The sequence below is a fragment of the Panthera tigris genome, chromosome A1, assembly GCF_018350195.1.
Source record: "Panthera tigris isolate Pti1 chromosome A1, P.tigris_Pti1_mat1.1, whole genome shotgun sequence".
NCBI classification, from domain to species: domain Eukaryota; kingdom Metazoa; phylum Chordata; class Mammalia; order Carnivora; family Felidae; genus Panthera; species Panthera tigris.
This window is the reverse complement of record NC_056660.1, coordinates 168,824,294-168,846,404: the sequence shown is the minus strand read 5'-3', so window position 1 is coordinate 168,846,404 and position 22,111 is coordinate 168,824,294. Positions and strand designations below refer to the sequence as shown.

At 42.1% G+C, this 22,111-nt stretch overlaps 1 protein-coding gene across 3 annotated transcripts in view; it reads right to left on the bottom strand.

Annotated features, from left to right (window-relative positions):
• MAN2A1 (mannosidase alpha class 2A member 1) overlaps window positions 1-22,088 on the bottom strand; it is a 165,307-nt gene extending 143,219 nt beyond the window's left edge. The window contains exon 1 of one of the 3 annotated variants that reach the window (XM_007094093.2): window positions 21,573-22,088. In XM_007094093.2, the coding sequence (XP_007094155.1) occupies window positions 21,573-21,707 (135 nt within the window). In that variant the 5' untranslated portion in view covers window positions 21,708-22,088. Of the gene's footprint in view, window positions 1-682; window positions 791-7,922; window positions 7,972-21,572 lie in introns of those variants that run through there. The other 2 variants (XM_042991022.1, XM_042991012.1) reach the window with 2 other exon arrangements.
• Window positions 22,089-22,111: the final 23 nt, after the last annotated feature.

Sequence of the window (22,111 nt, the reverse complement as noted above, 5' to 3'; positions counted from 1 at the left end):
TTGAATATTTCCAATACTGAAGATACAAGTCTATGTCAGGGATGCTTGCAATTTCTACCACAGCAGGTAACAACAGTAAATCGAGTTCCTGATTCCAAGCAGAATTAGAACATGTTGGCTTATCTTGCCTCCAGTAAAGCTACCCTCATCCATAAAATAAAACTTTTGTCTAAAATACCACCACCCTAGAGCTTTTAAAGATGCAGCATGTTTTATCGGACACTTACAGTGTATAAATTAATACAGTGTCTGCATTTCTCCAGACCTACCTGCACTTTCAGGAAAAGATAATTTTGGAGCCATGCACAAGGCAAAGCTGCCTAGAGCTCAACAAGCACACACTGAGAAACAAGCACACACATCTGGGAATATTCCTACAATGGCTCTAGCCCGATAACCCATGGATGAGCATATTATTCAAAATAAATATTACAGGAGGTAGATGTTTCATGAAAAATAATCCTGAAGGTGCTAAAGACGACTTCGATCTCATTGTAGTTTTTAAGATACAATTAATGATCAGTACCTGGAATTCTGTACTGAATTAATAAGTCCATGGAGAAAATTGTGGCCTGGGGATATGTCAGCAGAATGGTCTAATGAAAATCATTTTTTTTAAACTATATTATGCAGTGGAATAAAACCTCCCTCCGGACAGCTGAAATTCTTGAAATATACATACCTCGTAAGCAAATTCTTGTACACAAGACAGAAGAAGAGTAGTATGACCTTAAAAGGATGCACTTGTAGTCTGCATTGAAGTAACAGAAATCACAGGTATCGTTTCAATTATGCTGACAAGTCAAAGAATACTGATAGCAATACTGAAAAAGACAATTTTCTGTAGGGTAAGAAAATCACTTGTGAGAAAAACACTTTATTCTTTGATTTGCTAATCAGTTCTATAGGGAGGCCCATGGTGTTTTACTGCTGATGAGTGGAGAAGGAGGTCATGCTATTTGATGTACTCTGCTTTTGATGAAAGGGAAAAACTGAATAATAATAAAAAAAAATTTCACTGATATCAATGACTTTTGAGGGAGAAAATTTAGAGCCTACTACAAGGCAAAACAGGATCAGTAGCCACTCAGTCCTATGAACAAAATCAATCAATGTGCACCTACAGCCAAATCTGAAAGCTTGTTCCGCAATTACTGGCCCCGGGTAAACACTAGCTGCCGGGATCGGCATCACGATGATCACTGAAACTCGGCTGAATCTGTACATCAGCATCTTCCTTCCTGTTACAGTGGAAAAATTGTGTGCCTTCCCCCTCCCCGCTTCAAAGGCCAACACTTGACTGGGGAGCTCCAAACCCATCTCTCTCGACAGCTCAAAGGCTGTACTCTTTTGGTTAAAACTCTCTCAACACTGCTTCATCAAACTCCCTTTTCAAAAGTAACTCATTCTCAGTAGTATAACATGTAACATTAGGTCAAACTATATGAAATTTGCCATTCTCATAAATCAAATATAGTACAGTTCACCAATTTCCTAGGGTTCAACTTAGCATGATATTCTGTCTAAAACACCAAATCAAACTCCAGTGCTTCCCTTAGCCCCACAATCCCCTTCCAGGGCCCCAGCGCCTTCAGAGACATACAGAGGTTATCAACAGTCTGTACTCACTATATACATTCCTTATAAATTCCTATTCTCTCATCTGCCCACTGTATTCAGCCTGTGCGTACCACTCCACCCAAACTGCCCCTGAACAGGCCCCAAAGACTTCCATGGAGTCAGTCATGATAAGCACACGCTGTGCTCACCTGACTCATCATCTTGAGGAGCATCTAGCACACTAGACCACTTCTTCCTCCTGGCAACGTTTTCTTCACCTACTCTCAGCACAGCATGCTCTAGGTTTCCTTCTGCCTCTGGTTTATCAGTCTCCTTCTCTCCCCAGTAACTACATGATGAAGGGCCTTAAGGTTAATTTCTGGGACCTCTGCAGTCTCTATACTATCTTAAACTATCTCATACACTCCATGGTTTAAATTCCATCATTTGTACTGATGTCTCATCTACATTTCTATCTCTAACTGAAGCCTCTTCTCTGGAAAACAAACCCATACATCCAAATGACTACTCCGCTCCTCCACTTGGGTTTCAAACTTATGCCCCAAAGAACCCTCCCAAATAAGCCTTCTGCATCTTCAGATCTTCAGTAAGTAGCTCTAATGTCCACCTAGTTAGTCACTCCCCAAATCTTGGTGGCATAACGGATTCTTCCTCCTTCCTCACCCCGCTCACACATCCAGTCTATCTGCAAGCTCTTTCCTTACTACCTCTACAATAGCTGTTGAATCACTCCACGTCTCTCCCTCTCAACTGCAACCATGCTGATCCAATCCTCCGACAATCTCTCCTGTCTCGTACACAGCAGCCTCTTAACTAATTTCCCAATCCTAGGCTTACATCCTTCAACCGCGACCTATGCAGCTGCATTTTATCTTTCTCACAATACAATCCAGAGCTAGTTTCTCACTGCACTTACACTACCATCAGTAAGGACCTGTATCCATCTATCCCCCCGCCCCCAATTTAGCTTCACCCTCATCTCATCTCAGTTCTAAGCCAGTTCCTCTTCAACCCATCTCGAGACCTTCATACACGTTCTTCCTTTATAGAGTACTTCAGATCTCACCTGAAATGTCCCCTCAGCATAGCCTTCCCCAGCCATCCTGTATAAAACAGGCCTTCTCAGGGGCACCTGGGTGGCTCCGTCAATTAAGCGTCAGACTCTTGATTTCAGTTCAGGTTATAATCTCAAGGTTTGTGGGATTGAGCAGTGCAGAGTCTGCTTGGGATTCTCTCTGCCTCTCCCTCCCCCTCTCAAAATAAATAAACATTTCAATAAATAAATAAATAAATAAGCCTTCTCATGTGATTCTGTATTATGTCAACTTATTTTTTGTCTTACTACATCTTTTACCTATTTTATTCATGTACTATTTATTTCCCCATCTTCATCACTAAATAAATATTTATCTTGAGAACAGGCACCACAGCTATTGTTATTCATCACCATACCCTGATGCCTAGCACAATGCCTGATGCACAAAAGAACTGCAAATATTTACTGGGGGTGGGGGAAACTGTGTGCAACCTTTTCTCTAAGATAAGGAAGTATTAAATGTCATTTTTTGGCACAGTTTACACCAAAAATAATATGAATAAAAATGAAACACTAACATTTTTTAAGAAGTAAATCAACAAAAATCTTCACTGTGACCCAAAACATAGGTAAGAATGAGAAGTAAACGTCCTCAATTATAGGGTGATCTTCATCGACTAAGAGGGAAATAATACAGAAATTGAGCCATGTTTGGCCACAGTGACAATCATGACTTTGTGAGTAGGGTAAAATATGTGACTCCTCCTCTAGGGCAAACAGAGATTATGGATTTTGTACAGTCCAACCACAATTTTTCAACCTTCACTACCATTAGTAAGCATGGCTCAATGGGCTCTGTCAACTGATGTGGGGGAGGGAAAGAGTCTGATAAAAGAACCCAAGGTGATTCTGAAATTCTTCCTACCATGATAGTGATAGAAAATCTTCACTCAACCAAATCAAGTTTCTAGTTCAGAGACCTATAGAGGAAACAGTATTACATGTTTATAAGATAACCACCAATGCCACCAAAGGCGGCATTCAAAAGAAACAAAACTTCACTCCAAGATGTATGTGCTTGTAAGTCTGAAACTCTAGCTCCATACCACCTATCATTCATGCTTTCTTTTCCTCTGTATTGTTGGATTTTGTTAGATTCAGTATATTACTCCATCACATCAAGATATTTCTGGACCTGGATTCCATCACTAAATGTGCCCACCATGCAGTAAATGTGACTGGGTAAAAGGCTCTAACAATAACCATCAGAAGCATCTGAAAGACTGCTCAAAATTACAAAACCCAGGAATCCACCCTGGAATCTTGGGAAGAGTCTCAGAAACTGCAGTGTTTATGTTCCACAGGTGATTCTGGTGATCAGCCAGGTTGGGGGCTGATGTCTCTGACTTCACACATGTCAGTGCAATATCTAAGATAAACAAGCCAAAAATAATCCACTTGCCAAATCACCCCTAAACTAGAGGGTAACATAAATTCATAAACATGCATCTTTTGATAATCTGCTTAACTGGGTATTAATTCTTCTAATTATCCTTGTACCAGATTCTTCCATCTCATGCTCTAGGATATTATACTTCACCACATTTTTATTTTTAAGTAACTGCAAATAATGATTACCTTTATTTTTAATGACTCCTTTTAGCTAATAAAGGCAGTTTAGGTGAATGGTTAAGCACATGGGCACTGGGTCAGATGATGTGGGTTCCAACAACACCTTTGGTACACTAGCACTGTGACCTTCAGAAAATAACTTAATTTTTCTGGGCCTCAGTTTCTTTATGGGGAAAAAAAGTGCTAATACCTACTGCTTGGAATGGTTACAAAAGAACTTAGCACAGGGCCTTCCAAGAAGCAGGCACTCAAGAAGACATTACTTCTATTGTTGCTACAATAAAAGTATGGCTTTGTAAAATCACTTTGAAGGGTACAACTTTCCAGGGTACAACTGTGATTAAGAACAGACTCTAGGGGCACCTGGGTGGCTCAGTCGGTTAAGTGTCAGACTCTGATTTTGGCTCAGGTCATGATCTCAAGGCTAGTGAGTTCGAGCCCTGCATCGGGCTCTGAGCTGACAGTGCGGAACCTGCATGGGATTCTCTCCCTCTCTCTCTCTCCCCGCCTCTCTCTCTTTCTCTCTGTCCCTCCCCTGCTTGTTCACTTGTTCTCTCGCTCTCTCTCAAAAATAAATAAATAAACTTAAAAAAAAAAAAAACAAAACAAGACTCTAAAGCCAAGAGTATTATCATCAAAACAGGACAGGAGACCCAGCCTCCATCCTCCCACAAAGATCAACAATGAAACAGCTATCTGTGAACAAAAACAGCTATGGGACAGCCCTGGAGTCTCCTCACAGCACAGTGGAACAGAACACCTGAGAATAACCACACAGTAAAAGAAGGAAGATGGCTTCATTTTGTGTGCATAATCCCATCCCCCAGGCCGGCACTGCTCAGGGCCACAAGGGAACTCCCCAGTTAGAAACAGTTCCCCTTGGTAGGAAAGAAGAGCAGGGTAAAACCAGGTTTCCCAGTCACTGGGAGTACCACACCAAGAGATATACAGAGATATCTAGGAACAAGAAAATAAAAAAAAAGCAGGGGCTAGCTACCAAGAGCGGCCACACAGCATGAATAAGAATGGTTCACAGTGACCTGCTCTACAGACAAACCCAGCAGCTTTCACCATTGTAGAGGGAACCAATGGCCAGCACATCTGCCATGGAACCTCTGCAGATTTCACCAACTTTCACCTCACATGTATTGGCATTACTGATGCCAGCCACCTGTGTCCCTCCTACTCTCTCCCCACTCAGCCTCTCTGGAACTTAGGAACCACACCAGCAGCCAGCCCAGGCCTCTGCGGCTGCTCAAGTGCAAAACTCCGGCCCAGAACCCCGCGGCCGACCCCCATTGCCATGGAGCTAGCCCCTCCAGCGATGCACTTGCATGCCGCCAACCTGATGCTTGTCTCCAACCTCCACTGCCTGCACATACTCAGGAAGAGACCCTGCAGCCACAGGAGAGCAAGCCTATAGCCAGGGCCTCCACGGCTGCTTACGGGCACGGAGGAGGCCCTGTCTTCGGTCACTAGCCTGCACCGCCACACTCACCTGGCGCCAAACACTCCAGCTGCGCAACTGCATGTCCTCAGCCTGACCCCCATCACCAGCCTCCACTGCTGTGTGTCCGTGATGAGACTGAGCCGTCGTGGCTCATGGCACATCAACATCCAGGGCCCGTGCAACTACCAGTGCCTCCACGGTTGGCCCCAGCCCTTGCTGCCTGCCTTGGCTCCTACCACTACATGTATGTCTGCTACCAGCCCTCCACCACACAGGCCTCTGCAGCTGAGGGCACCACCAGCTTAGGACACCACTCTTGTCTGCCCTGGCTCCTACCCACTGGGCCTGGAGGTGCCAGTGAGGACTCAAACAGCCCTCACAGCCACTGCAGACACCCTGCAGCATTTGCCAAGGACCACGCAGCTGTTAATGCTGTGGACCCCAGCAACCTGAGCCAAAGAGACATCATGCCACCCTCAAAACCGATGCCGCCACATGCCCCTGCACCGCTTGAACTTGCGTCACAGGTGGCAGACCTGGGGTCACATGCTGGGATCACTAGCATGTTCCTGCTTCCCCTCTCCCCCGCGAGTGAAAGACTTCCCTTACCAAAGCCAGTCCATAAAATCTGGAGGTGCAGATTTCTTCAAAGACATAAATTTCCATACAAGGTTATAGAGATCACAGAGGATCTGGAAAACATGACTCTACTAAAGGAATACAGTAAACCTCCAGTAACTGGTCCCCCCCAAAATGGAAATATAGGCATTTCCCAGCAAATAATTCAAAATAATGTTCTAAAGATGCTCAGAGTTACAAGAGAACACAGATAAACAATTTAACAATACCAGGCAAACAATATAAGAACAAAATGAGAGGTTCAACAAAGAGATGGAAAACATAAATAAAAACCAAACAAATTCGGGAGCTTAAGAAAACAATGACTGAAGTCAACAAAGACCTTTAACATAAGACTTGACCAAGCAGAAGAAAGAATAAGTGAGCTCCAAGACAGAACAATTGAAATTATCCAGAGAAGAAAAAAGAAAAAGGAAAGGAAAAGAGTGAAGAAAGCATACATCATCTGTGAGGTAACAACAAAAGAACCAATCTGCACATTATTACAATTCAAGAAAAAAGAAGAAAAGAAGGGTTCAGAAAGCTTACTTAAAGAAATAACAGCTGGGGCGTTGGGTGGCTCAGTCAGTTGAAGCCCTCGATTTCATCTCAGGTCAGGATCTTGCAGTTCATGAGTTCAAGCCCCACATCAGGCTCTGTGCTGACAGCAGGCCAATGGCCTGCTTCGGATTCTGTGTCTCCCTCTCTCTCTGCCCCTCCCCTGCTCGCACTGTCTCTCTCTCTCTCTCTCTCTCTCTCTCAAAAATAAACATTAAAAAAAAAAAGAAAGAAAGGAAGAAAGAAATAATGGCTGAGAACTTCTCCAATTTGAAGAGATTTGGATATCCAAATTCATGGAGCTAAGAGGTCACCACACCAAATCAACTTAAAGAGATCCTCTCCAAGACTTTACAGGGCAGGAGAGAGTGGGATGATATATTCCAAGTGCTGAAAGAAAAGAAATGCCAACCAAGGATACACTACCTGACAAAGTTGTCCTTCAGAAGTGAAGGAGGGATAGACTTCCCCACACAAACAAAAGCTAAGGGAATTCATCACACAACACCCGCCTTACAAGAAATGCAGAAAATAGTTCTTCAAACTAAAATAAAACACACTAATTAGTAACATGAAAACCTATGAAAATATAAAAACCACTGGTAAAGGTTAAGTATATAGTCAAATTCAAAGTAATATTTTAATATGGCAAAGTGTTAGTCATTTAATTCTTGTAAAAATGTCAAAGGACAACAGTATTAAAATAACTACAGCAACAATAATCTGTTAATGGATACACAATAGAAAAAGGGAAGTCGTGACATCAAAAAGGAAAGCAGGGAAAAAGAGTAAAGGGGTAAAGTTTCTGTATGCAATCGAAGTTGTTACAGTAAAATGGACTATTCTATTTATAAAATGTTCTATGTAAGGATCATAGTAACCACAAAGCAAAATCTACAGCAGATTCACACATGATAAAGAGAAGAGAATCAAAGCCTACCACTATGGAAAATCACCAAGTCACAAAGGAAGGCAGCAAGAGGAAGAAAACACATGGAAACTATGAAACAGCCAGACAACAATTAATAAAATGGTATAAGTTCTTACCTATCAATAATTACTTTAAAACTAAACAGAGGGGCGCCTGGGTGGCTCAGTTGGTTGAGTGTCCGACTTCGGCTCAGGTCATGATCTCACGGTTTGTGAGTTCTAGCCCCGCATCGGGCTCTGTGCTGACAGCTCAGAGCCTGGAGCCTGCTTCAGATTCTGTGCCTCTCTCTCTCTCTGCCCCTTCCACATTCACACTCTGTCTCTCTCTCCTTCAAAAATGAATAAACATCAAAAAAATTAAAAAAAAAAAAAGTAAGTGGACTGAATTCTTCAGTCAAAAGACAAAGAATGGCTGGATAGATTAAAAAAAACAAACAAAAAAACAAGATGTAAGCATATGCTGTCCATCTATGTACATATGGATATATCCCCATACAAAGACGCACACGCACAGTGGAATCTTATTCAGCGACAGAAAAAGGAAACCTTCCATTTGTGACAACATAGATGGATCTTGAGGAAATGCTAGGTGAAATAAGTCAGACAGAAAAAGTCACATACTATATGATAGCACTTGCATGGGGAATCTAAAAAAGCTGAACTCAAAAAAATACTAGAATGGTAGAGGTTGGGAGGCAGAATGGAGAGACGTTGATCAAAGGGTATAAACTTCCACTTATAAAAAACAAAAACAACTAAACTAAGCAAAAAAACTTCTAATCATGAGTAAGTTCTGAGACTGTAATATATAGCATGATTATAGTTAATACTGTATTACATAAAGTTGCTAAGAGAATCAATCTTAAATGTTCTCATCTTAAGAAATAAATAGTATTTATATGACATGACGGAGGTGTTAGTTAACACTATGGTAATATCCATTTTATAATATCCACGTAAGTGCATCAAATCAACATATTGTACACCTTAAACTTATACAATGTTATACATCAACTATATCTCAATAAAGCTGGAAAATAAAATAAAACAAAAAATAAAGCCCAGTCAAATTTAAATTCTGGCTCCACTACCCCAGAGTAACCTTGGGCAAGTTACATAACTTCTCTGTGCCTCAGTTTCCTCATCTGTAAAATGGAGATAATACATCACCCATAGGGTGGTTATGAGTGCTACAAATCAGTTTAAATGATGCTTGGTGTGGTAGGCAGAATAATGGCCACCCCAATGATGTCCATGTTCTAATCCCTGAAACCTGTGAATCTGTTACTTTACATGGCAAAAGACTCTGTTGATTTGAGTAACTTAAGGATTGGGAGATGGGAAAACTGTCCCAGAATATTTGAATAGGCCCAATGTAATCACAGGGGTCCTTACAAGGGAAAAAAAGGAGGTGGGAGGCAGAGTCAAAGGAGATCTAAAGATGGAAGAGGAGGTCAGAGTGATGCCATACTGGAAGGGCGCCTTGAGCCAAGAAATGCAGACAGCCTCTAGAAGCTGGAAAAGATGTGGCAATGGATTCTCCCCTAAAGCCCAAAGAAGAGACGCAGCCCTCTCAACATCTTGATTTTAGTCCACTAAGAGCCATTTCAAACTTCTGACCTCCAGAACTGGAAGGTAATACATTTTTCTTGTTTTAGCCACTAAGTTACAGAAACTATAGGAAACAAATACACCTGGTAAAGAGCTGACCCTATATAAAGCTTAGAAAGTGTCCGCCCACTTGCAGTCCCTACTAGAGGAAGTCCATCCAAATCCCCATCAGAAGAGTTGGAGCGCTGTGAGCCCCAGCAACCCAGAGCCCATGCAATGGAGGAATGAAAGGTGACAGCATGTGACTACACAACCTCTTTCCGAGGGGCTCCTTTTGGTCTCACAAGACCATGCACTTATCTTTGAACAAAAGATGTAGGAAAAGACTTTATAATTAAAAATACTTTTCTCGGAAAGAAACATCAACATCTTCATCTTAGACAGTTGTAGGATCAATGAATAAAAAGTGTTTTTAAAGCTATTCTGGAGCTGTGGAGGGGCAATCGGGACAAACACCAAACACCAAGGTGGCTTGGACCAAGGCAGGGGAGGCAGAGGAAAGAGGAAGGATTTGACAAGACAGAGGAAGTTAGGGAAGGGAGTGACAGGAAAAGAAGAAACATAGTTTTTTGGGGGGTTTTCTGTTTGTTTCTTTTGCTGAGGCAACTGGGAAAATAATGGATGGCATTTTAGGGAAGTAAGGAGTGAGTCCTGGGGAAGGAATGGGGGGGGGGGGACGGCAAAGGTTCTCTTCTGGAACCATTAGAAAGTGGTCTAATGGTGTCTAATGTGGTATTCGAATAGTGGTGGTATGAGGGTGACAACAAAGTCTGAAAGTCAGGAAAATACACAAACCTGAGTGGTCAGTGTGAATATGAATTTAAAGCAATGGATAAGAATGGGGATTACCTAGACAGAGAGCACAGATCTGCCTTTAATAATTGTAGAAGGCTCACCAGGCAATTCTCACACATACCCAGTTAAGAGCCGCTGTATTAAAACTAAATATAAAAACAGAGATTTGGTAAAAGAGAGTCTGTATTTGCAGCAGGGTGTCACTGTTACCGCAGTAGTTCCAGGTCAGTCAGCCGCCATTCAGCTACACAGAAAACCCTGCTATTTATATTTAGTCAGATCTCAGGCACTTAACAGGAGGGCATTTGGGTTTCATCAAATGACAAGAAACCCCTCAAGTGACCACTCCCCATCTTAAGATGTATAGTATTGAAGCCCAAAAAAGCGTGAACTGAGGCAGGGACCGTATTTGTACATGTAACTCTACCAAGTTGTTACAAGCCACAAACCACAGTGACAAATGACCTTTTAATGGTGTTTTCCAGACCTGAAGCTTATCATGCCTGAATCTCTTCCAAGGTATTATGGTCTTTGTGCTTCCACTCGTCCACTCAAAGAAATAAATGCACTCACCAGGTGAGCACAAAGAACACTTAATTACGTAAAACCTTGCCAAAACACAGGAGCATCGGGTTTTGCCTTGGCAAATCATTATTCACAAATCTCACGCGCGCCTGGGTATGACGTTAATAGAGGCTACTCAGATACAGGTAGACAATAAGCGTGCAGGTGACTGTAAAGGGAAGAGCTGGGACTTCAAGCTCACCATGCTTTGCCCCAGGAGGGTACCCTTGGGACTCTGCAGCTGCCAGAATCACTGTGCCTTCCAGTCCAGACCTAGAATTAACAACAGGCCACACCGGTTTTTCCCACTCTTTGTGAACCCCCATCCTCTTGCCACCTCCAAAAATGGGATCAGGACTCCAGTTGCTGGCGCTTTCTCCAGGCTCCAGGACACAGTCCCATCCCTCCCCCCTCCATGAGTTTCCAGATGTATATTGAGATTAGAACTATATGGCCCCCATCCACACCACCCCAATGCAGCTGCAAAGAAACCACCTCCTGTTAAGACAACATTTTAGACATGAAGCTATTATATAAAGCGAGATTCTGCAAAATGGGTATCTTCTTCAATATGATGATTAGAACAAGGGCTTGTAAGTAGCACAATGTGTTTACACTGTAAAATATGTCCATGCAATGCAGTTTTATAACTTTCAGATACATTTAATGACTGCAAATAAAGTGGTGCTAAGCAAATTAGGTGTTGACGAATAGAATACTTCCTTTAATTCATTACTTCCCAAACTGTTATGTGGAACATTACCTTTCTTTACATTTTTTTGCAAAATATCTTTTTGAAAACCACACTGGTTTTATTTCTACAACGTATTTTTAATGTATTTCTATTCTTATATATAGCACTCTGAGATAATGTCAACAGTGTATCCCACCCAAGAACATGAATGAAAGTTCATGGGATATACTTTCAGACAGCAACAAATCCCAAGGAACCAGGGTCATGCTGTCATATATCACCTGGTCAATGACTGCTGGTCGATGTTGCTACTCTGTCTTATATTTTTGGAGATAGGCCTGTCTTTATGCACAAGGGTTGTCATTATGTACTATTTACATACCACCTAAACTCATTGTGCATGGATGAATGGCATATGTTGTATGCTAGGATCTGATGATAAAAGTTCCATAGACATGTTTACCCAAGTAATTTTCAGAAACATAATTTCAATGTAAAAAGAGAAGAATTGTAGTGGAAAATACAAATCAACTTAAACAGTGTTAGCCTATTAAAATAAATGCAACTGACATGACTAAGATGGTTTTTCGTACAGAAATAGTATTGGGGGCCTCGGAAGACTTGTTTTAAGTAGATAATCAGCCTGGCTCCAATCTTATTTATACTAATCATCTACTGAATAAGCCCATTTTATTCCTTACTGACCAGAGAAAGGTAAGTATTTAGCCAAGTCCCATCTGAATTATCATAAATTCTGAATTTCCTAACTCTTCTGTACAAGCAGCAAAGATTCTAAAGCTTTACAAATCCTTTCCTACAGACTTTGTAAAAGTCCATCTGAACCAATCGATCTGTAAGGGCAAGGTGGGGCGTGGTAAATACCACAGAAGGAACAAACGCAATAGTAAGGCACAGTATGATATATAAAAATGTAATGAAAACAAATTTCTAAGTACCACACAGTCAGCTATAAAGATGAATTAAGGATACAAATTCCTTGGGTTCTTCTCAAATCTTTTTTTCTTTCTTACAAACAATCATTGGTTAGATCTTCTCCCTGAAAGTTCTAAGAAATACCTTGTATCTCAAGTGTTGTCACTGGACCCTACAAATTTTCAAAAGTTGGCCTTGAGTCAAAGACAGTTATAATTTCTTCAGTTTGGGGGGAGGGTGTGGTCAGCCACTCATCAAAAAGGAAGGGCTCTTCTTTACTATCAACAAGAGGCAGTATGGGGGTACTCAGAAATCTGTCTGACCTTAAAAACAACCGTAAGCTATGAAGTCCCTATTTTAAGTGTTGTTTTTTGATCTTTAATAAACCCATCTCTCCCTCTCTCTTCTCTCTCTCTCTCTCACACACACACACACACACAGAGAGAGAAAGAAAGAGACAGAGAGAGAGAGAATTACCTATTTTCTGTTCTTATAACCTAGAAAAAAAAAATCCTTTAGCTCCATAATTTGGGCCCAAAATGAGAAGGGTCTTTTTTAGTTTCCTATTGAAATGCTCCTTTGAAATCCTTCCTTAGGACAGTCTTATCTTTTCTTAGGTATGCTGATCAATGAGCTGGTTTCTGACAATTTGAATACAAGCTGCTTCATTATATTAGCATCTGCTACACAATAATCTCAATATGAGAAGCATAGCTTTGGCTATAAGAAATGTTCCTTGGCTGTCTGCTCTCTTCTCACAAAGCACAGTCCAGAGTGAGCTCATCCACTCCGACTTTGCTGATGACTACCAGATCAGCATCTCCCTTCCCTCATCTCTCACTTGGGCACCCCAGCCCCCGTGGCTACTCCACTAACATCCACCTCCTCATACTTGAACCTGAGGTTGGTTTCCCAAACCGGGTTATCTTCCAAACTATCCCTTTCTGCAAACAGTTTTAGCTAATTCTCCAAACGCCCTAAAGGAAAGAAGAGGGAAAATTTTTCACTCAAGCCACACCCATCGTTACCCTTGATAAAAAATCTGTTAGAAAGCCCTGAGGCTTCTTTTCACAAAATGTCTGCACACGTTTTCCTCTTGATTCTAGCCATTTCAATACTGGTACATATAGGGATTTAGTGCCTTATGTCTGTATTACCTCAAACAGATTCTCAGCTGCCTTTCTGCTTCTGAGTCTTCCTACACACTGCTACCAGAATAATCTAGATTGAAAACTCTTAGCTCCCTTCCAGGTCTAAAATTTTCTATGAAATTAATTCTCCAACGTGGCTTTTCCTGATATACTCCGTAACTTTCAATGGTTCACTACCATTTGAGTCATGTAACTTCCCAGGCTGGCTCTCAGGGCAATTCACAATCTGATACCATGCTACCTATCATGTTTTCCCAGTTACTCTTTACAAACACCAAAGATCCCAAATCAAACCAATCTCCTCACCTCTTCTCATGGTGCAAGGCTCTTTCATTACCACAAGCCTTCAGAAGCTCTGTACTCCACACTAGGAATGTTCTTTCTCTCTTCAGAGTCCTACCCAGTCAGAAAAGCCTGTCTTTTGTCCCAGGTCCTTTGGTCAACTTGAGCCAGGCTGTTGTTACCTGGCTTAAGTGCTGAATTCCCTTTAAGGCCTCTGCCCTTAAACCAAGAATAAGAATTAAGATCATGGACTCTTATTTTATTCTTAGGTCCTGTGTCCCAAGACCCCCTGCACAGTGCCTGGTACATGATAGGTACTCCATAAATCTGTGTTCATTGGTAATAACTAGCATTTACTGAATACGTACTATGTGCCAGGCACCGTTCTAACTTTTAAAAATTAACTCTTGTGATGAATAAATAGCATTCAGCTGTCTCTAATTGTTTCACAAACAGCAGTTGCGTTGCTTCAAATAACTAAAATGCTCTTGCAAAGCAAGTAACATTATCTAGTAAACTCTAAGGTAATTCTCAAATATATGCTGAGTAAAGTACAACAACAAGCACTGAATTATAGGCCAGGATGCATATTCCAGGTATGCTATGACTGGTTACAGGACCCAGGACAAACTGATGAGGTTAACTTTATGTGTCTCAGTGTTATCTGAAAAATCAAAGACTAAACTACCTGATCTGGAAGGATCCTCCCTACTCTAAAATTCTATGCCTGACTTCCTATTATGACTTTTCTAGGGGTGCTCGTGACTATTAAAAGAATGACTATCTCTATAGACTCTCAAAATGCAGATCCAGGACTTTTTTATGGAGAAAATAAATGTGAGAGTAAGTCACATTCTCTGGCTTCTATCTGCTAATGTTCCACAGGTAAAAATGTTACCACAAAGGCCAGGACCCACAAGTCCCACTTTCTTCCATACTTGTGGTATGAAGGAGCAGGGGAGAATTGCTACAAAGTCTATCTTCAGCCCCAAAGTACAGCCTTGCCCTGAATGAGGAGGAGTGCTTCCCATCACAAAACACCATCTGTCCTAGAAAAAAACATGTGTTTACAAAGAAAAATCAATCAATCAATCAATCACTGGCCAATTTCCCTGCTCTCAAGACTCCTCATTCAGGACAAGGAGGCTGACTGGTGGCAAAAAGTCACATCTGAGGCCTGCTCTGCCTTTGGAAAAGAATTTCATTTCTCTTGACTCCCAAAGGTGACTGACTGCCTGCAAAGGAAGCCAGTGAGAAATCCAGATGCATGTGAACAATGCACAAATGCATTCATTTAAAAATAGGGGGGAAAATACTTAAAAATCGCAACACCAGTTAGGTTCATTACGCTCATTTTGTTCAGACTAAGTGTACTGCAATTTAATGATGACAGTTCAATCTCTGAGGACACAAATGGGATGGTGGCCTGTGCCAAAAGGAATGAAGAAAGTCACACATAACCTTCAAGAAGCATGAAGAAGGATCAAAATTAGCAGGAATTAATTACTCTTGGAAGAGCAGCAGTCCGGTGCCCGTGCAGACATGCTGGTAGTTCTCTGCCTCCGAGGTGAGTAGCCTTCAGGGTCTCAGAGAGGTCTGCCAAGTTCCATCCTAGATCTACAGTTTATGAAGAAGATGCCCGGACCTATGCTCTCCCTCCACAATACTAACTAACCCAAGCAGTCTGATTAGGCTCAGAATTCAGCCTATCTGTGAATTATAGCACATCTAAAATACAATAAAGTCATGGTTTTCGATCTGGAGACTATGGATCAATTTTGCAGTTCATGCCCCAGAACCCTCCATCCCAGAGCAGTCCTGTAGTGAGAAATCTGCAAGTGATAGAAGGGAAACAAATTAAACATGTCAAGCATGTCCATGCTCCAGCACAGAAGTTCCCCAAGGATACTCGGAAATCCGTGAAACATGTATATAACACCAGTTTTAAAACACACTCTGAAAACACAAACTAAGTTTCACTAAGTTTATCTAATAACCAGGTGACAAGAACAAGAATTTTATTTTCAACATACACCTCTGCTTCAACAGATCTAACCATACTATTTGCCTCTAACGTTAATAATAGAAAAACACAGGTTACACCTGGGGTTGGCAAACTTCTTCAGTAAGGGGCCAGAGAAGAAATATTTTAGGCTTTTTGGGCCAGAGAGTTACTGTGGCAACTACTCAGCTCTGCTCAACTTCTGTAGTACAGAAGCAGCCAGAGATGATTTGTAGCAAAACGAGTGTGGCTATGTCATGAAATATTTAACCACTTGAAAACATAAGAACCATTTTTAGCTTATGGCCCTACAAAAAACAGGTGGTGGGTCAGATTTGGCCACAGTTAGCTGACTTAGACTGAGTTCAAGACCAGACATCTGGGGGCACAAAAGGAAAGGAATAACTGCCAAGAACTTCATTATTTCCCTACCCCACTTCCATCATCCTTCCTTTAAAAGAAACCTACTTAAAACAAAATGAAATGAACAAGAGAGAAATCTCTATCCACTTCCTGGTTTTCCTCCAGAAGAAATAGCAAATGCAGTAACTAGAATCATCAAAATTAACATAAATAAAACAAATGCACTTTAGAAAGTAAATAGCTTGCCTGAGAAAACTTCACACACCTCAAATTATGTTTGAGTATGATTTTTATACTACCTTGCTATACTAATCAATGTATCTTACCTTCCTAGGCAAAAAGACAAGGGGAATATACCTAGACTACTTTTAACCTCTAATTCAACCTACGGAAAGTAAAAGATGATCTATTTACTATCACCTGCCATAACATTTTTCTCAGCACAAGTCTATTCAATTAAAAAAAAGGAAGTTTCATTACAATAATCTTCCACTTTTTCTTTAACTTGCATGTGAACATAATATCTACGCTTGTGTTTTCAGTAACATACTGCAATTTAGAATCCTAAAAATGTAAGTGAATTTTCAGCATCCAGAGAAAGGATTCATTTCATATAAAAAAAATGCTACTTCTCCTTTTGAGAATTAGAGCTAAGTCTTCTGATCTTTCCTTCCTAAAAAGCAAAATGCTAACAAAGTGCAAAGGGTATAAAGAACAGGCCTTTGGCCAAGTGATTTTCAACAGGGTTGATTTCTTCCCCCAGAGGAGATTTAGCAGTGTCTGTAGACATTTTTGGTGGCTACAACTGGGGCAAGAAGAAAGGTGTTTCTGGTTTCTACTGGATGGATGCCAGGGATGCTGCAAAGCATCCTACAATGCACAGAATAGAAAAGGCATGGGAGTTTTCAGCTGAAGTACTTCAAAGGTGACCTTTTATTTAGAAAACAGTATGTTAGACTTACAAACACAACATAAAATATTTACTGGATACCAACTATGTGCTTGTCTGCCTAACAGTACAAATAACATGACATTAAATACACTATTTCACAAAAGTTACGTTGTACCCTTGAGAGACTCATTTAATTCAAATCAGATTATTTATTACCCATCACAAGACAAATATAGCAATACTCAAGCCCTAGGTCACCAGTATAATCACCCCTCAAATTTGTTTGAACCTAAACATGGTTTCAACCTTAAAATTAGCAGCCTGGCTTGAAATTTACACCCGAAACAGAAACCCACTTTAGCCAAAATAGTCTATCTGCATTCCTGATCAACCTAATAATCACAACTATAAAAAGAAGCAAAACCCACTCTTTGGGAGTTCTTCCTCCTCTCTTCAGCTCTACCTGCACTGTAAAAGCTGATGCTACCTGGAACTCGACCACCAAGACACAAGGGAGTAAGGCCCTTCCAATCCAGCATCCAGAGGTCATATCCCATGCTTTTGAATATCCTCCCACTTTCTAAAGGTCTCTCTGGAAGCAAGGGAACAACAAGGGAAAACTAGGACCACTGGGATCGAAGAATAAAGCAAGGGATAAACGGCTGCTACTGAACTACTAATTCCAGGAAAAATCTCAACACTTATTCCAGTCTGTTAAAAAAGACCAAAGTTTTAACATCTATCAAAAAAAAAAAAAAAAAAAAAAAAAACTGACTCAAAGTAAAAACAACAAAGTGGTAATTTTAGTTAATTTGCCCTCAGCCCAGATACCCCATAATGCTAATTAATGAGTCACAGAGAAGATGCCTTTCTGATAAATAGGATTACAACATCTCTCAAACAAAAGTATTTGTTTAGGCACTGAGAGCAGTGCTGATCTGGAAACAACAAATTCAATTCAATTAAAAAAATAATAGACTTAAGTCTTCAGACCAGATGCACTCTTGCCCCAGGTGGTGTATAGGAAGTGAGCTTGGGTCTTAGTGAGACCTGGTGGGCAGGAGTTCTGCAGAACTGCTGACCTTAAGAGGGGGTGGTGGAGACCAGCCTCTCCAGGGGCTTTCCTGTTCTTGCATTCCTCTTCAATGCCCTTTTGCCACCAATGTCAAAGTTCCATCACGTCCCCAAAGTCACAGATCTCAAAGAGTACAGCCCGCTAAATGAAACAAAATCCCTTATACACAAGTGCACAAGCCCTAGCAACAAATGCTATAACCTAGAGAGAGGTTCTCTGCACTAGAGTACGGAGAAGCAAGGCACACCCTATTTTTCTACATATCCAAACATAAGACATTAATAAGACATCCTATTGCATACAAGGTAGACAGTAAGCAACTTGTTAAATCTGCTTATAAGAAGTGATGAAGAATTTCAGGAAGACCTTAATGAAGTCTCTCTTTTCCAGCTGCTCGAATTCTTGCAATACCTCAAAGCATCTTTCAGGGCATTAGGCCCTGGCCAGCCTCTTAACTGAAGTGTAAGTTTAATTAATTTTTCTAGCTGAGATTTATTAACCCTGAAATATACAGAGAAGCTAACACAGGTAAGACCACCTGTTGCCTCCAATCCTCAAAGGAATTCCTCCCAGGAGCACAGGGGAAAGCCTTCCAAAGACTATGTCAGAGGCAGGCAGCTGTCCCAGGGTGGGACAAATGAAAGTACCCTGAGTTGGGCCTACTTCTGCCCCAGAGTCTGGCCAAGTAGTAGAAAACACAGAGTTGTAGGAGGAAGGAAAACGGATGAAGCCAGAACAGCAAATAGAGTGCTCTCAATTTAGGATGGCTTTAAAACATACCTTGCTTACAAAGAGACCATATACATTACTAAAGGTTCCACACTGACTAAAAGAAACTAAAATCCTAAATCCTAAGCTAAAATTCAGTGGAAATCAATCCCTTTATAGATAAATCATTCTACTAGATACCAAAAATGATGCATAGTGACAGACTAGCTTGCTTCAAATTCACCAAAGATACATAATATATTGCAAGCTCCTTTTGTTATGTTTGGTGTTCTCATCAAATTAAGGTTTACATGGGAGTTAGCAGTAATGAAAAAAAAATAAAAAAGCAACTCAAAAGACTATATGCTGTGCTGCATAATGGTTTTCATTACAATATTTAGCTGCAAAGTGAGCAACAAGACATTTTGGGAGAGACACAAATCTCAAACGTTAAAGTTTCAGAGAAAGGAGCACATTCATTAGAGCTTCATAATGAAAGTTCCTTAAAAAAAAAAAAAAGTCATAAGCTAAGGAACCACAGAGCAACATGCTCTATCTTCCACATCAGACCTTTTCTGCAGGCAGACTGAGGCCTAAACATTAGGCAAAGAACTACTATGAGCTAGTATACTATTAGTGGCTGAGAACCTAGACTCCACAGGCCACCTGTTCAAATCTCAGCTTTTAGTTGTGTGACTTTGGGCAAGTTAATCTCTCTGTGCCTCAGGTTCCTCATCTACTAGCGGTGGGAATCGAGTTTATCCTGTAAGACACAAAGGTTGATGTCAGACATATAAGAGTTGGACTTACAGAGTGTTTATCCTGTCCACCTGTTTGGGAATTCAGTGGCTCTCCAAAACCAAATCAGTAAAAAGTGCTTTCTTCCTGAAATGAAAATCCAGTCCTGAAAATCTGAGAACAGCAACCTTAAGTATAAAAAGCTCCACCTTCCAAATCCTCTTCCTTGCACACAAAACAGAATACATACAAGAGCCTTCTCTTCCAGCAACCACCGCCACTTTCCATCAAATGCATTCTGCTCTATGCAGAACTTCAGCCCCCTGAGGAGGACTAAGGCTGGATATTAAAATATTGGAATTAACTTTGCCGAAGATTTCCCAGTAACTGAATGAGTCACTCACTTCTTTAGAAACAGTAAAATGTCAAGGTTGCCAGAAAACCCCAGCCCCAGATGTTTGCATAAATCACTTCCAAGTGATCATCAAGCCAAAGCCAAAGGACATTATTCAAGATAACAGCTTAAGTAAAATATATCAGCTTTTATGATTTTTCCTGTAATGGAGAAAATTCTGAAAATGTGATTACTGGGGTGAAAAAAAAAATCAAAGCAAGTTTAGTCCCCAAATTATACAACATATTAAGCAAGGCTTAGAATTCCTTTTGCTATGGCTTCACAGGGTGAACTCCCCACCCCCTTTTATAACTTTTATCCAGTCTCATCAACAGGCACTGGACAGACTCTGAAGTGAAGATTGAAAGATGCTCCACAGTGCTTACTACCTAAGAAGAAGCTTTTAAATTTTTTGAAACATGTTTGCAACAGCATTTCTAATACCTATCACCTGCAAAACATTTTGAGGGCTCTGTATGGATGACGGCATCCACAAAGAGGTCTTTTTTCACTTTCACAATTTAATTTTAATTAAATTCAAGCCTTTCGCCCTAGCATAACACAAGAACAAATGGCAAGGATATTCTCTGGCACTTACATGGTCAAAAAAGAAAAAAACAAAAAACAAAAAAACCTCGTTAACCTGTTCAATATCCCTGGGTCGAGTAGTTAGATCAGCTTGTCACGGCTTTGAGATCTTCAAGTTCATTCATTACAGAGTATACACAACACCCAGTTTTACTAAAATTTCTTAACTGCACAGGTCAGGGGCAAAGAAATTGAAACTTGAAATCGCACACGCGGCGCGGTATCCTTACAAACAGAACCGATTGTCTGTTTGCTTATTTTTAGTAACTTTAAATAAAAGACTTAAGACCGGTGGTTTCCCAACTCGATGGAGAATTTGACCACTGGGCGCAGGACTGAGCGCCCCACAGCTTCCGGCTTGAGTATAACACGCGCTTCCCTACTGGGCTCCCACGTCTGCTCCAAACAAACCCTATGTAATAGCTGAAGAATGACGACACTAAAATCAACCCTACAGATTCACATCTAAGAGGTCTGCAACACGAAATAAACTTTTGCTTATTACTCGAGAGACAGTGGGGTGATAAAACAGACCAGATAGGGTCTGTCTGATCAATTTTGGCGACTGGGGGCGCTCGGGGGGGCGGTCTGTGCAGCTTAACCCTGTGTGTGCCGAGGGGCTGCCCAAGAGCGGTAATCGGGCGCTGCGTCGGTTCCCCAACAGGCAGGTGCCCCAGGCCACCCCAACAGGCCCGAATGGGAGTGCGGGAACATGGCCACTACCCTGGAGCGCGATCCCGCCACCGCATGCCGCCCGGCACTTTGTTAACTCGGCGCGCCCGCGAGGAGGAGGCTCACGGGTCGCCGGCACCGTCGTCCGAACGCTGCAGAGCCGAGGCTGTAGGAGGCTCGGAGCCTCCTCCAGTTCGACCTCGCCCTGCCCCGGCGCGGAACCTCGGCGGGAGGAAGAGGTCGCGAAGCAGCGGGGAACACGGGCCCCCACGCCTACGCTCGTGGAGCCCCACGCCGGTGCTTACCTGAGGAAAAGAACCCTCGCGGCGCGGGCTCTTGGGGTAGTCTAAGTGACCCCGGTCCAGCATCAGGTAGAGCGAGAAGATCACCACACAGAAGATCGCGCTGCCGAACACGGTGAACTGCCGGCTTAACTTCATTTTCCTCGATACACTCGGGGCTAGGACACTGTCCTCACCAAAGGAGGAGGAGGGCTGTGGACTCCTGCAAGCGGCCGCCGGAGGCTCTCTGCTCCCGGGCTCCTGCTCTCCGCGCTTTCGGCTGTGGGTGCGGATTCCGACCGCACTCCGCACCTTGTCTCCGGCGCCACTACGCGCCCTCGGCCTTCGCCCGGGCCCACCGCCCTCCCTGGGGTCGGGCGTCCCCTCCTAAGGCGGGACCCGCCTGCAGCCCGGAAGGGGCCCCCGCAAACTTGATCTCGAGCTCGGCGCCGGCACCCGGCAGGACGCGTAGGGCAGGAGGAGAAGAGGTCGCTGTCCGGACTTCCTGCCACCGCCGCCCCGACCGAGTCAGCAGGAAAAGTTTTCTAGACGAGGGCAGGCGT